Here is a 16,318-nt window from a genome sequence, read left to right as displayed (position 1 = left end):
GTGATACAAGTTTTGCTTGGAACAGTTTGAGATGCAGTTTCACAGAAACCCCTACACCTATCTCCTTGAAACTTGGCAAGCTTCATGGCCGTAGAAGGGGCTACCATCCCTGCAAGTTTCATCCATATCAGGCAAGAAATGACAAAGTTATTTGCAGCTTTGTGCTTCCCCATTTTAGCCTATGGGCAAAACATCGAAACGGTGTCAAAACAGCAAAACAGTTTTGACAAAACAAAATGGAACAGTGCTTTTGAAACGAAACTCAAAACAAAACGCTATCCCACTGAAATGGTGAAATGGAAGTCAAAACAAAATGGTGCTGTTTCGCACAGCCTTATATTCTAGTACCCCCTGGCTTCTGGCCTGAGCCACTGCAGGCATGTGGCTGCATTTCCAGGATCAAAAGTAAATGTCTGTTCAATTGCTAATTAGTTCAATCTACACAGATTAGACTAGCCTGCAAAGATTGAATCGATTCCACCTCAGGCTTTTTGACTGTCTGTATTTAGGGCCAGAGAACAAACTGTGAATCCATACAGTTCTGAGCTTTCACATACTTTCATCTTCTATAAAACTTCACTGAAAGAGCTGCCCTGAAAGGTTTTAGCAACAATAAATTGCATGTGGAAACCAACCCTTGTGTGGTTATTGCCCTCACTGAAATAGGTTGTTTATTATTGCACTGCAGTAGGAATTCTAGAGTATGTTAACACCCAGCAGGCCCCAGACACCTTAGTCCTGTCTGCATGCTCCAAACCTAGAAATGCACTGGTGAGGCTGTTGCAGGCCTGCCTCCAGCAGCCTCTTTCAAGCACAATCTTGAGAGCAGTTGCATAGGGGACCCCTGAGACAGCATCAATAGGTTGACTCTGTATTTGAAGCACGTAAGTGAGATCAGACAGGTGGGGTGAAGTGTCTGCTCTGAGCATAGTATACTCACCTCACTCTTACAATTGTTTATTTTGACTTCAAGGATGTCTCCACTACACTGTTACAAGTTCTTACCTTGCTTTTACACAACTGCCCTTCCTCCTTCCAGTAAGGATGAGATTACATGCTCCAGTTGCAAGTGGTAATTGTAAGGAATGTTAGCTGGTGTTATGGTTACCACAAGTAGAACATTAAGGGTTATTACCCTTTCTAAGGAGCACTCCTCAGACCCACCAGGCTGGTAAGTAGGGGTATATTTGAGCCTAGGCTCTCCCTGCTCTGTTGGGGGAAGGAGGAGCAGGATGCCTGGAGGTGAAGCAGAACAGAGCAACAAGCTAGAAGTTGGAAAAACATGGACATGGGGCATGGGAGTTTTCATGTAATGGTTAGTTATTTAAAAGCATTTCTATTTAACTGAGGTTAAATGACATAAAAAAAATGAAGACTATAGACTCTCACTTGTTTCAATAAATTATGGCTGGTGGGAAAGGGCTGGCTGGGGCAGGGGGTGGGGCCTCCTATGAGAGCTCCCAGCATAGCCAGCACCTTTGGCTTGAGGCTGGAGGAGGCCAGAGCAGACTGCAAGTGGGGCTGTCTGGCAATTGGGTTGGCACAGATCTGGTGAGAGTGGTGCTGCAAGGAGCGATTGAGGAGCCCATCCATAGTTCCCTCCTGCTGGAGGCAGAGGTTCTAAATCCCTGGTAACTGACATCGCTGGCTGCCTGCATGACAGCCAGCCATTCCAGCTAGCCACAGAGCTCCCTGCCCCTACTGGGGAAGCAGGGGGCAGCTCCTACCAGTGGGCTGCACAGAGGGCTGAGGAGTGTGGAGCTTAGGCTGGTGACCCAAGACCGCACACCATTTGCTGGCTGCTCCTCTCCACCTTGTATGGGGCTCAAGCTCAAATACCCCCCATCCTGCACTCTTTCCAGTGGCTGCTTCAAGTTTAAAGGGACAGTGTCTTCCCACGCAGCAATTGGGTGGCTGTGCTGGGAACTGATGGGGAGGGAGAAGCAGGCATGCAACCCTGGCTGCCGGGGACAGGTGGGTCACTGAGGAGCCCGTCACCCACCATAGTTCCCTGCTGGGGCTTTCCAGCTGCCATAGAGCTAAGGAGGATAGAAAGTCAGTCTTTGGAGTAGAAGAGTGGGAAAGGCTGGGAATGGTGCATCCTGGGATCCTGAAGGACTCCTAGTTGGTCATTTTATGTCAATGGAATGCTCAGAAGTTAACTTAAAACTACCTAGTTAACACCAATTAGTAATAAAATCACATCAGATCAAAAGCTACTAAAGAGCTGTGGGTGCAAGGGTGAAGGGGATCAGGTGATGTTCTCCTCGATTCTTCCAGTCAAGAGGAAGGGCCAGGGTAGGAGCAGATGCATCGTGCAGATCAATGCATGACTGCAGAGATGTTGCCAGCAGGGCTTTGGCTACTTTGACCATGGCATGTTGTTCCAAGAAGAAGAATTGCTAGGAAAAGACAGGATCCACCTGATGAAGAAAGGGAAAAGCATCTTCACAGACAGGCTTCACTAAACTAGTGAGGAGGTCTTTAAACTAGGGGGATGGAGACCAAATCCCTGAGGTGAGGAGGTAAGTGGATGACCTAGAGAAAGCACAAGCAGAAGGGGACACTAAGTGAGGCAGCCTCATTCTTCATGAGAAAGGGCAATCTGCTAGTTACCTGAGGTGTCTGTACATGAATGCACACAACTTGGGAAACCAGCAGGAAGAATTGGAAGTCCCTACACAGTCATGGAACTATGACATGATTGGAATAACAGAGAGTTGGTGGGATAGTTTGCATGACTGCAGTACTATTACTGGAGTACTGTAAGATTAGGGTTTGGGATGGGTACAAACTGTTCAGGAAGGACAGGCAGGGAAGAAGAAAAGGAGGAGTTGTATTTTATACAAGAGTTGTGCAATTACTCAGAGGTCCAGCATGAAACAAGAGATAGGCCTGTTGAAAGTCTCTGGGTTAGAGTCAAAAGGGAAAGCAACAAGAATGGTGTCATGGTGGGGGTCTGCTATAGACCAGACCATGAGGATGAAATGGATGAACCTTTCTCCAGACAGCTAGCAGAAGTTTTCCAATCACAGGCCCTGGCTCTCATGAGGGATTTCAATCACCCTGACATCTGCTGGGAAGGCTATACAGCAGTGCACAGGCAATCCAGGTAGTTTCTGAAGAGTGGTGGAGACAACTTCCTGGTGTAAGTGTTGAAGAGGCTGAAAGGGGCTGTGCTCTTCTTGACCTGCTACTCACAAACAGGAAAGAATTGGTTGGGGATGTAGAGGTAGATGGCAACTTGGGCAGCAGCCACCACAATATGACTGAGTTCAGGATCCTGAGGAAAGGAAGGAAGGAGAGTAGCAGAGCAAGGACCCTGGACTTCAGAAAAACAGACTTAGGCCCACCTGATGGGCAGGATCCCCTGGGAGGCCTGTCTAAGGGGGAAAGGAGTCAATGAAAGCTGGTTGTATTTTAAAAATCCTGAGGGTGCAGGAATGAAGCTACTTGATGCACAGGAAGACTACCAAGTATAGCAGAAAACCAGCTTCGCTTAGCAGGGAACTCTTCAGTGAACTAAAACACAAAAAGGGAACTTACAAAAAATGGAAACGTGGACAAACAACTAGGGAGCGGTATAAGATTATTGCTCAGCCATGCAAAGGTGAAATCAGGAAGGCCAAAGTGCAACCGGAGTTGCAACTAGTAAGGGACATGAAGGGTAACAAGAAAGGCTTCTTCAAGTATGTCAGTAACAACAGGAAGATCAGGCACAACATGTGTCCCTGACTGAATGGGGAAGACAACCTAGTGACAAATGATGCAGAAAAGGCTAAAGTACTAAATGCCATTTTTTACCTCAGTCTTTACAGGCATAGTCAGGTACCAGACTACTATATCTGGCAGCACAGTTTGGGGAGGAAACGAACAGCTGAAAGTGGTGAAAGAACAGGTTAGGAACTATTTAGAAAAAGGTGGATGTATACAAGTTAATGGGGCTGGATGCAATTCAACTGAGGGTGCTGAGGGAGTTGGCTGATGTGACTACAGAGCCACTGGCCATTATCTTTGAAAACTCATGGCAATTGCAAAAGGTCTTGGATGTTTAGAAAAGGCCAAATATAGTACCCATCTTTAAGAAAGGGAAAAAGAAGGATTCAGGGAACTATGGAACAGTCAGCCTCACCTCAGTCCCTGGATAAACAATGGAGCAGGTCCTCAAGGAATTCATTTCTAAGCACTTGAAGGAGAAAAGGGTGATTAGGAATAGTCAGAATGGATTCACCAGGGGCAAATAATGCCCGACCAACCTGATTGCTTTCTATGTTGAGGTGACTTACTCTGTGGATGTGGGGAGAGATTTCATAGACATTCGGGCTGGAAGGGACCTCATATGTTCATTAGGTCCAGCCCCCTGCCCAAGGGGCAGCAAGTCAGCTAGGTTCAAAGGATCCCAGGAAAAGTCAGCTACAGTCAAAGGATCCCAGTCCAAATGTTTCTTGAATGAGTCTGGAGTAGGTGCTTGCACCACCTCTGGGGGGACTTTGTTCCAGGCCTTGGGAGCTTGGACAGTAAAGAAGTTTTTTCTTTTGTCCAGTCTAACATGGTCTTGCAGGAGTTTGTGACCATTGGACCTTGTCATTCCCTGGGGTGCTCTGGTGAACAGGTGTTCCCCCAGATCCTGATGCACACCCCTTATGTACTTATAGGCTGCCACCAAGTCACCCCTGAGCCTGCACTTCTCCAGGCTGAAGAATCCCATAGCTTGCAGCCTCTCTTCATAAGGCCTGTTCTCATACCCTCTGATCATGCGCGTGGCTCTCCTCTGGACTCTTTCAAGCTTCTCCACGTCCTTCCTAAATTGTGGAGCCCAGAACTGGATGCAATACTCCAGCTGTGGCCTCACCAAAGCCAAGCACAGTGGGAGGATGAAATCCTGGGTCTTGCTCAAGATGCATTGGTAGATGCAAGCCAGAGCAGTGGATATGATACACCTTGACTTTAGCAAGGCTTTTGATATGGTCTCCCACAACAGTCTCACAAGCAAGCTAAGGAAGTCTTCTCCTTTGGCAAGCCCTCGCAGTCGAGGATGACTGTCTTCCTTGACTGTCTTATCTGTGTGTCTGATGAGGTCTATCTGGGATCAACAGGCTCTACTGCAGCACAGACATGTGTTTCCGAGTGGGGCAGGTAGCGCTGGATTTTTTTATTTGGTTTGTGACACGCTGTTTCTGCCACTCTTGCTTTTCCATCTCCTGTTGTTATGAGGTCTCAAAGTACTGAGCTCCTTGCAGCAGGCTTCCTCCATTTGAGGTGGTCCTAGGTGATAGTCTCCCATGATGAGTTGACATCAATGTTGCATTTTTTTTAAGTTGGCCTTGAGGACATCCCTGAAGCACTTTCTTTGCCCTCCTTTTAAGCATATGCCTTGGGTGAGGTGGGAGAATAAAACTTGCTTCCGGAGTCCGGAGTCAGACATCCAGATGACATGAACTGCCCAACTAAGTTGATGCCGGATGATAATTGCTTCAGTACTAGTGATGTTTGCTTGAGGGGGACACTAACATTGGTGCATCTGTCTTCCTGCTGGATTTGGAGGATCTTCTGCAGACAACGTTGATGGTACTTCTCCAACAGCTTTAGATGTCTCTTGTATGTTGTCTGTGACTCAGCTCTGTACAGCAAGATAAGGATCATGACTACTTGATAAATCATGAGCTTTGTTTCGGATCTGATGTTACAATCTTTGAACACCCGTTTCTTCAGGCATCCAAAGACTGCACTTGCATATTTGAGGTGATGCTGGATTTCATCATCTATGTCACCAGAAGCAATAGATGGCTTCTGATATATAGGAAATATTCAACAATCTCCAGAGTCTCACCATGGATCTGGATTACCAGAGCTGGGGACTGTTCAGTATGAGCTTGTTGGTGGAGAACCTTAGTCTTTGGAATGTTAAGCATCAGTCCCATTTTGTTGTACACCTCAGTAAAGATGCTGACGATTGCCTGAATGTCTGCTTCAAAGTCAGTGCCCACTACAGCATCACTACAACACTCTCACAAGCAAGCTAAGGAGGTATGGGTTGGATGAATGGACTGTAAGGTGGATAGAAAACTAGCTGCGTCATCAGGAACAAAAGATAGTAAAACAATGGCTTGATGTCTAGGTGGCAGCTGGTATCAAGCAGAGTGTCCCAGGGGTCAGTTCCAGGGCCAGTTTTGTTCAATAACATCATCAATGATCTGGGAGATGGGATGGAGTGTGCCCTCAGCAAATTTGCAGATAACACCAAGCTGGCTAGAGTAGTAGACAGACTGGAGGGTAAGGCTAGGATTCAGACAGACTATTCAAATTTGAGGACTGGACCAAAAGAAATCTCATGAGGCTCAATAAGGACAAGTGCAAAGTCCTGCACTTAGGATGGAACAATACCATGCACCAGTAAAGGCTGAGGAAAATGACTAAGTAGCAGTTCTGCATAAAAGGACCTGAGGGTTACAATAAGATGGGTATGAGTCAACACTGCACCCCTGTTGCAAAGAAGGCTAACAGCATACTGCTCTGAATTAGTAGGGAAGTGATTAGGGAAGTGATTGAGGGAAGTGCTTATTCTGCTCTGTTCAGCATTTGTGAGGCCATGCCTGGAGTACTGTAGCCAGTTTTGGTCCCCACACTACAGAAACGATGTGGACAAATTGGAGAGTCCAGCAGAGGGCAATGAAAACGGTTAAGGGCCTGGGGCACATGACTTCTGAGGGGAGGCTAAGGGAACTAAACTTATTTAGTTTGGTGAAAAGAAGACTGAAAGGGGATTTAATAGCAGCCTTCAACTACCCGAAGGGTGGTTCCAAAAAGGATGGAGCTGGACTGTTCTTAGTGGTGGCAGATGACAGAACAAGGGGCAATGGTCTCAAGTTGCAGCAAGGGAAATTTACGCAGGTTACCCAAAAAGGTTGCGGAATCTCCATCCTCGGAGGTTTTTAAGACCCAGCTAGACAGAGCTTTAGCTAGGATGATCTAGTCCTGCTTTGAGCAGGGAATTGGACTAGATGACCTCCTGAGGTCCCTTCCAATCGTAATTTTCTATGATTCTATGATTTTTTTTCCTTTAAAGGAGAATCCATTTTTAAAGTTTTTCACAACTCTTTCATATATTCTTGCAAACCACTTTTGGGTCACAACCTACAGGTTGAGAAACACTGACTGAAAGGGCATTTAGCACTAGTTAGTGAGCCTGAATATGCAATCTTTCACCTTTTAAGCACTCTTTACATGAGCTAATTGGAATGCTTAATCTCACCCTAAAAAAGCCTCTGGACCTGGGTTTAGAGGTGTTTTCACCCAGATTGGCCAGATGGTGGGTTAGAGTCTGTCTTTGCTTTGACTTGGGATGACATATGCTCATTTTGCAGTGAGAATGTAGGCAAAAATCCTTTGAGTGCTGATTGCCCTTATACACCCTATCTGTAATATTCCTGAAGGACATATTGGCCTGGAAAAAAAGAGCTCAGTGTTTCAGCACAAAGGACCATAGGATGTGCCTCCAGAAGCAAAGAGAAGAAACAACGAGGCTGCATTAATCCAGGCATGGCTTTCAGTGGGGACACTGCAGTATAGACATAATTTAATTAGGTTAGGAAGACGTTGAGAAAGTCAGTGGAAAAACACACTGCTAAAACATACATACTGCTGACCTGACTGAAGCACAAATTAAACTATCTGCACCAAACAAATATCTAAATTTAAATCTGGAATGTCACCCTTGGAGATTGTGGAGTGACTCCACATTCACGCTAATATAACTGAGACACAATTATGACATAACTTACCTGTGATGTGCTGCTTTTTTTTTTTGTTTGTTTTAAACCTAGCTAAAATAAAAACTATATAAAGAACTTCCTAGAACACTTGGTTTAAAGAAAAAGCATGTGATTTTTCGCTAAAAAATCCTTTTCTCCTAGCACCATAGTCAAAGGAGTCAAATATAGGCTCTTAAAAAAAAAATCTGACTTTTCAATCTAATAGTGAGCTCACCCACCCACTTGAATAGTATCCAGAGAATGCTTCAGTGATGAATACATCTGTCATCTAACTACATCATAATTTTCCCACCTGCATACAGTAATGAATTAATTTAGATGTACTAAGAAGTGCAACTCAGATACATTTTACATCCCTACAGAAGAGAAAATGTCCTTGTGTTCATAAAAGACAGCTGTTGGCCCTTTGTCAGGCTGATTCTCTCAAATGATTCACTCCTGAATTCCAAAACTAACAGCAGCTCTGTGAATTCAAGGCAGGCAGGAATGAACCCCAGATTGCAACACACCAAATATGTGGTGACATGAAATCATCCAAACTGCATAAAAAGGGAAAGATTAGATCCCTGCAGTGACTCTCTAGGAGAGGATGCTACCAGCAACTCCATTTAATCCAAATCCAAATTGTTTAGAGAGATCCCTCTAAATCCCTTGAAACTTTGGCTATACCTTTTTTGGAAAATAATTTCCCCTGTGTACTACAGTTATGTGCAGTACAAACTTCACTGATGGAAACTTAAAAAAAACCCTATAAACATTCCCTTGCTACACAACAATGTAGGAAAACTGAAAATGAAGTTGACAAGCAAATGTTACAAAACCAGAGGTACAGAGTTGTCCATTTATTCTATACACACTGAAGAACAAAGGGAGCCCAAACCCTCAGTAATCTTCATGCACTACTGATCTAAGAACAACAACATTAATAATCTGATCATATCTTAAATCTAACCTAGTTAAAAGAGGTTTACTTAAAAACTAGCATTGTGTCAAACATCATTTTAACCAGCATGACATTTAGAATTGTATTTTGTATTTTTAAATACTTTAGCCCCAACCTAGAACTATTAATTTATCTCTTTAAATACTTCGTCTTAATTATGAGCTACTAACACTTACCATCTTGACTGCAAGCCCCATAAAGTTTGATGACGTGAGGGTGGTTAACCTGTTTCAAGAGATTGAACTCTGAAAGGAGATCTCTCAGCTCACTCTGGGAAGCATTTTCTATAGAAAGCATGAACAACAAACTGATTATTAAAACATCACCCATAGAATGCTCTATCTAATTCAAACTATATACAGCCATACTAGTCACTATATAACATACTTGTGATGTAAGATCAAGAATTTCAGAATGCTCTTGAAACTAGCTAAGGGGTTAAAGACTTTGAGTATTGTACTTCAGCTTTGTAATGTATTCTGAGAAAAGACTGTGCCTAATTCTCTTTGCCCTGCAGTCATTCCCAACTGTGCCAAGTGAGCATAGAACACTGTCATTCTGACTGGCTAACACCCATTTTGCGCTAGTGAAAAATCACTACTCAAATGCAAGGCAATGAAGAATCAGACTTAAAGCCTTTCTAGCCTTACAACAGCAGTGTGATTTACAACAGTTCTTTCTTACAGAACAAACATTTTGAAAGTTCAGACCAAATGCAGGAGGTATCTTCGAAATGACCGGAGCAAGTTTACATGATGAATCCAACCAGGCTGATCTAAGAAGCCAAACCTTTCTTCTTGATCTGAGCTGCCCAAATACAGTTCTCTGAACAAAACCAGACTCAGGACAACTCTCTTTTCCCCATAAGTACTTCATTCAAGATGATAAAATTCAGTTTCCCTTGTTAATCTCACATGTAATAATGAAACTGGGCAGAGAGTTTACTGACATATTGAATTCACTGGGAGGCGTGTGTGGAGATTTTCCCACTGATGACAGTGGGAAAAACTTATGTGTATCTAGGGCAGTACATATTCTTAAAGAGTTTCCTCAGTTTTACAAGCTATTTTGTTTTTGAAGAGACTCAACTTCCTCTTCATACACAATGGGACTCCAGGGAGTTTTTAAATCACAATAAAACCAGGGAGAAAACTCTGTCTATAGTTCATCCTGAACCTCCCTCACATGAAGAACCTTGAAGGGAAGCTTCTCTAGCCAATCTTTTTATTAAGAGGCTGACAAATAAATTCTACTATATATTGTCTTATTCTGGATTGTAATTTCTTTGGGGGAGGGACCATCTTTTTCTTCTGTGTTTGCAGAGAACACAGCACCATGTGGTACTGGTCCATGACTGATGCCATCTCAGTAAAAATTGACAGCTTTGACTTGATTTTTAAAAATATTATGAAAGGAAATGTAATGATGTGAAAATACACTATTTTCATGCCCCTGGAAATATGAACTATGGCAAGGGCAGCACAAACTACTGCCCTTCTATTGGGTCTCAGTTTTGATCTGGAAGGACTACTTTCTGGGGAGATAAGATAAACTTGCTCATTTCAGTCTTCTGCCTTTCTGTTGAGGCTTTTAGTAGTGATGATGGCTTTATGGTCCAGGAGGAAGGAAGGAAGGAAGGACTTTTGACTTTTAACAACTTTATTTCACAAAAGATCAGGTACAGAAAGCAAAAAAACCATCAAACCACACCAAAGAGAAACCATTCCAGGACATTCAGAACATCACACCGTGACAAACACCTTCGCAGTAATACACATCGTGTCTAACATGCTATTTATATATATAGCCCTCGAGAAACGAACAATTCCACCCTTCCCTGTCCCATAGTACACGTACAAAACCTTTCGACTTCTCACCCTGAGAAAATAAACAACAGCAGCCTGGTGAGGACCCAGGGCACGGCACAAGCCGGAAGCCACAGTCCGCCACCGCGCCCGCCCGGTCGCCCAGACCGGTCATGACATCAGAGCGCGTATTTGAGACGGCCGTCCTCCACGTGGCACAGCGCTCCCTCAAGGGCCCAGAGTGCCTCGAAGGTGGGCACCCCCTGCCGGAGCACAGCGTGCTCAAACTCCAGCGAGAGGCGCACCCGCACTAGGAGGCCAAAGAGCCGCGGGGCATCGTCTGAGCCGGTGCCGGCAAGCCGGTTACGGCGGCTCTTGAGGACGGCCATCTTGGCCTGGCCCAGCAAAAAGTTGGCCAGGCAGATGGCGCCCCGCTCGGCCGCCCGGTATGGGTAGGAGCATATGTAGGTGGTCTCTGAGAGGCTCCTGCCCAGCGCCCGCAGCGGCAGCTCGAGGGTGGCAAAGAGCGGCCGCAGGCGGGGACAGTCCAGGAAGGCGTGAAAGAGATCCTCCTCCACGCCCCCAGGGCAGAAGGGGCAGGCCGTCGAAGCGGCTGGGTCAAAGTGGGACGCAAACGTGCCAGTGGCTAGGATGCCGTGCAGCAACTGCCACTGCAGGTCGCCAGTCTTCTTGGCGGTCGGCGGCTTATACAATGTGCGCAACGCCGGGTGGGCCGGTGGAGAAGCCGGTGGCCCCAGGCGCCGTCGCCACGGTGTATCGGGGCGGCCTGCCAGCACCTGAGCATGGCGGACACAGACCACCCAGGCATACAAGCTTCTACGCGATAGAGAAGCAAAGGGACAACCCGTGTCACTATCGGGAGGCATGGGGAGCCGCAACAGAGTGCCCGGCCCACCGGCCAACTCCGCGGCCACAGCCAGGGTGACCGGCAGCGAAGGGAAAGCCTCGCTCGCAGCATCCGCGGCCCATGGGATCTGGCGCGCACGGAGATGTTCGTCCAAGGCGGCCGCCGCCACCGGCGGGAGGGCGGCGCGGATGTCACGCAGGAGATGACCCATGGTGCGGATGGAGCGCACGCCCAGCCGTGCGGCCAGTGCCTCGGGCGAGAGCCAGGCTGACCGAGCGGGGTCCAGGAGATGGTGCAGGCGGAGGACACGTGCCTGGATGAGGGTGGCCGTGAGGCTGGCAGAGGCCAGGCTCGGCACGGAGCCCCACAGGGCTGAGTTGTGCACCAGAGGCTCCCTCAGCAGCTGCGGGAAACACAGTGTCCGGGCTCGAGGCTGGAGGCGGAAGGCGACCTGCCAGGCTCGTACCACGCTGCGATAAAAGGCCGGAAGCACCGCCCAGTTCAGGAGCGTGGGTGTCAACAAAAAGAGCTCCCGGTCAAAGCCAAGGGCGCCGACCCTCTGTAGGAACCAGCACGCCAGTTGTTGCCATGGCAGCTGCTCCTCGCTGTAAAGCAGTCGCTGAAGGGCCTGCAGGCGGAAGGCCGCCACCCTGCTGGCCAGGTCAACCAGACCCTGGCCCCCCTCGGCAACAGGCAGGTGAAGGACGGCTCGTGGGAGCCAGTGGCGCCCATCCCAGAAGAAGTCCACCAGGTTGCGCTGGAGTCTCTCCAGGAGATCCGGTGGGGGGTCGAGCACGGCGCACCGGTGCCACAAGGTCGCTGTCGCCAGGTTGTTGATGACAAGGACGGGCCCCCGGTAGGAAAGGCTGGGCAGGTGCCAGCGCCACCGCTGCAGGCGGGCCTCCACCCCCTCCTCGAGGTCGTCCCAGTTGCGCGCCATGAAGGTCGGTGGCCCCAGGAACACGCCCAAGATCTTGAGGCCCTCGCGGCGCCATGTGAGCCCCCACGGCAAGTCCGGGGGGGGCGTGCCAGTCCATGCGCCAAGCAGCAAAGTATCGCTCTTGGCCCAGTTGATGCGGGCGGAGGAGGCGCGCTCATAGGCACGCTGGCAATCCGCCAGGGCCCGCACGTCTTCCTGAGTGTTGAGGAAGACGGTGACATCATCCGCATATGCCGACAGCCGGAGAGGAGGCCTAGCGGACGGGCCGGTGGCCACTGGCAGGGCCACACCACTCAGGCGGCGTCGCAGCGTGTGCAGCAGCGGCTCGATGGCCAGGGAGTAGAGCATGCCCGACAGCGGACACCCCTGACGAATGCCCCTGCGTGCGGGGAACGGAGCACAAAGCACACCGTTCACCTTGAGCAGGCTGGAAATGTCTCGGTACAAGACCTGGAGGGCCCCGGTGAAGAGGGGCCCAAAACCAAAGGCCTCCAGAGTCCGGAAGAGATAGGCGTGGCCCACCCGGTCAAAGGCCTTCTCCTGGTCTAGAGAGATGAGGCCGATGTCAAGGCCAAAGAGCTCGCTAGCCGTGAGTAGGTCATGCAGTAGGAACAGGTTGTCTTGAATGGTCCTGCCCGGCACGCAGTAGCTCTGCTCGGGCCCGGTGAGAGAGGCCATGACCGCGCGGAGGCGGGTGGCCAACGCTTTGGCCAGGATCTTATAGTCTGCGCACAGCAGGGAGACCGGCCGCCAGTTCTTCATGTAGCCCAGGTCTCCCTTCTTGGGCAGCAGGGTCAGCACCGCTCGGCGGCAGCTGATCGGCAAGACCTTGTCGGCAAGGCTCTCCTGGAAAACGCGCAGGAGGCTGGGGCCGAGGAGAGGCCAGAAGGTCTTGTAAAACTCAGCAGGCAACCCATCGAGGCCCGGGGCTTTGCCGGAGGCGAGGCCGGCCGTGGCGGCCGCCAGCTCTTCCAGGGACAAGTCCCGCTCAAGCTCTCCGGCCTCCAGGGCATCGAGACGTGGTAGGCCCTCGTGGAGTTCCCGCGTGGCCTCGGGGCACGACGGCTCGGCCGCAAACAGGTCACGATAGAAAGCGACAGCATGTTCGCGTATTTCGCCGGGCTCTGTAATGACCCGGCCCTCAGGAGTCTTGAGATGGTCCAAGACTTTGCTCGCTGCCCTCCGCCGCTCCAGGTTGAAAAAGAAGCGGGTCGGGGCGTCAGTTTCCGCCAGTTCCTGGCAACGGGCGCGGATCCTCGCGCCGCGGGCCGCGCTCTCCACCAAGTCGCGCAGACATTTCCTGCGGAACCGGAGGCTCTCGCTCAGTGCTGTGTCGCTGCCAGCGGCCAGCAGAGCAGCCTCGAGCTCCGCCACGTCCTCCTCCAACTCCCGGATACGTCGGCGCGTCTCGCTCGCGGCCAGCTGGGTGTACTGCTGGCAAAAGGCTCAGATCTGTACCTTGCCCACATCCCACCACAGCTTCCAGGAGGAGTGGCTCGATCTCGCAGCCTCCCACCTCCTCCAGAAGTGGGCAAAGCAGTCCCGGAAATAGGAGTCCTGAAGCAGGCTGACGTTGAAACACCAATAAGGTGCCCGCGCACAGGCTCTCCCCGGCAGGCTCAGTTCACTGAAGGCTAGGTCATGATCTGACAGACCCGAGGGAGCGATGCAGCTGCTGCGCAGGAGTGGCAGGTGGTGCCTGGTGACATAAAGGCGGTCGAGGCGAGCCATGGTGACACCACCGGCCCCCATCCTGGCCCAGGTGTACTGGCGCGCATCTGGATGCAGGGCTCGCCAGATGTCCACGAGGTCTGTCCCCTCCAAGGCAGATTGCAGCTTGCGAGCGGAGGGCAGGTGGGGCTCAGGCCCTGTGCGGTCGAGGCGCGGGGCAGTGGTGCAGTTGAAATCCCCACCGAGGAGGAGCAGGTCATCATCCTCGCTAGCGTCGCGCAGGAGGGCAGCCAAGGTCTCGAAGAAAACGACCCTCTCCTGACCATCGGAAGGCGCGTAGACGTTGATGAGCAGCAGGTGGTGTTGTGCGAGGGTGACGCGGACGGTCAGCAGGCGGCCGGGGATGACCTCCCGCGGCACCGCCGCGTCAAGCTGCAGCTGCGGTGATAAGAGAGTCGCGACCCCAGCACTAAGGTTGGTGCCATGGCTCAGGAACACCTGTCCTTGCCAGGCAGCCCGCCAGGCCGCCTGGTTGAATCTGTCAGAGTGTGTCTCTTGAAGGAAGGCGACGGCCAGCCTCTTCTGTCGCAGGAGCTCCAGGACGGCTTCACGCTTCACCGAGTCTCGACAGCCGTTGATGTTGAAGGTGCCAATGATTGTGGCTGCCATGGATGTGGGTGTGGGAGAGGAAGAGCAAAGCAAGGTACGGGTGGAAGAACGAGCACCCAAGAGCAGAGTAAGGCAGTACAGACAGGTCAAGGAAGGCCTACTGTGCCCCACTCTAGTCGAGGGACCCGCCCAAGTCCCACTCAACTCTCACCCTCTGGGCAAGCTTCTCCAAACGGTAAGCCATCTGGCGTGTGCCCAGATCCTGCTGCATGAGCTTGGCAGCTGCCCTGGCACCCTTAACAAACACTTTGGGGTCTGCGCACCACTGAGTGATGCGTCCCGCTACGTTCCTCTGCCCCTTAGTTAACTTCAAGAAGGACAGGAGTCCCCCATAGTCTGGAGGGACCCAGGGGGGCTCCGCCAGCTTGGGGTGGATGTTGCCTAAGGAAGAACGGCGAGTCCGCACCCCCGGCGGGAGCTCGTCCGCAACCGCAGCATCAACACCCTCGATGTCTAGACACATCAGCCGCCTCTCATCGTCCGAGTCAAGGACCGGCTCCACGAGGGCATTCCCTGTCTTCCTGGGGGGGGAGAGGCCATCCCGCTCACGACGCCTCTTGCGAGACTCAGTGAGCTGGACCTCCATCTCGTCAACTTCTCCATCTGATCCGCCAGGCTGGGGCATGACCAAGGGGGTAGCAGACTCTCCCGCCACCCCCGAGGCCAGGCCACCAGAAGAGAGGCATTCGCCACCATCCCCGCCGCCGCCCGACTCTGGAGGCTGGGGGACAGGCGAGGGGAGAGGGACCCCTGAAGCCCCCTCCCCCTCCGCTAAGTCTGCCCCGCCGACGGCTACATCCAACGGGGTGGGTGGTATGGCAGCCAGAGCGGGGCCAGGCTCTCTAGTGGGGGGTCCCTTGGCACTGGCCGAGGAGGGTAGGGCATCCTGAGAGGCCCCCTTCATCTTCCTCTCTTTGTCCTCCTTCTTCTTCTTCTTGGTGGTAGTGGGCAGCTGCCCCTGTGCTGGGGATGGGCCAGACTGCCCTGCCCCCCCAGCCGGCGGGGCCCCCGCACTGAGGGCAGTGGGCGCCACAGACGGGGGAGGCGGCGGCGGGGCCTGGGTAGTAGCACCAGCCTCTCCACTGGACGATGGTTTCACACCAGAGCCCCCAGTCCCCTGAGATGGAGTAGGGGTGGAAGGAGGCTGGGAGGAAGAGCTCCCTGCCTCCCTGGGCCTGCCGCGTGTCCCAGAAGTCGACACGCCGTCTCTCGGCGCTGCCGCAGGTGGCGATGGTCCGGCCGCCTTGCCCTGAGGGCACTGAGCAGCCAGGTGGGAGGAGCCGCCGCAATTAAAACACGTGGTCTCTCCCACAGACAAATAAATAATATACCTCCGACCCTCGAGCGTGAGGCTCAGGGAGCGAGGTAGAGACTGGGGGCCCTCCTTGAGGAGCATAAAGACCTGCCTCCGAAAAGACAGGACGTGCTTCCGCTGAGGGTCCTTGTTTCCCATCGGCAGCCGGCGAAAAGGACTCGTAAGAACTCCATAGGCCTCGAGTCCCCTGGCCAGCTCCCGATCAGAAGCATGTGGTGGGATGTTAGAGATCACCACCCTCACTGCCTGAGTCTCTAGGGGCGTGACAGGGTAGTGGATGCCCGCAATGTCTAGGCCCTCAGCACACACCCTGTCAACCAAGGCAGGCGTGCTCA

The 16,318-nt window shown here is 51.2% G+C and overlaps 1 protein-coding gene across 1 annotated transcript in view; it reads right to left on the bottom strand.

Annotated features, from left to right (window-relative positions):
• RET (ret proto-oncogene) overlaps nt 1-16,318 on the bottom strand; it is a 185,612-nt gene that overhangs the window by 19,845 nt on the left and 149,449 nt on the right. The window contains exon 13 of the mRNA XM_019497207.2: nt 8,892-8,999. Within this exon, the coding sequence (XP_019352752.1) occupies nt 8,892-8,999 (108 nt within the window). The remainder of the gene's footprint in view (nt 1-8,891; nt 9,000-16,318) is intronic.

Source organism: Alligator mississippiensis, chromosome 6 (genome assembly GCF_030867095.1).
Source record: "Alligator mississippiensis isolate rAllMis1 chromosome 6, rAllMis1, whole genome shotgun sequence".
Taxonomy (NCBI): domain Eukaryota; kingdom Metazoa; phylum Chordata; order Crocodylia; family Alligatoridae; genus Alligator; species Alligator mississippiensis.
The sequence above is the reverse complement of the archived record's forward strand: the minus strand, read 5'-3'. Positions and strand labels throughout refer to the sequence as shown.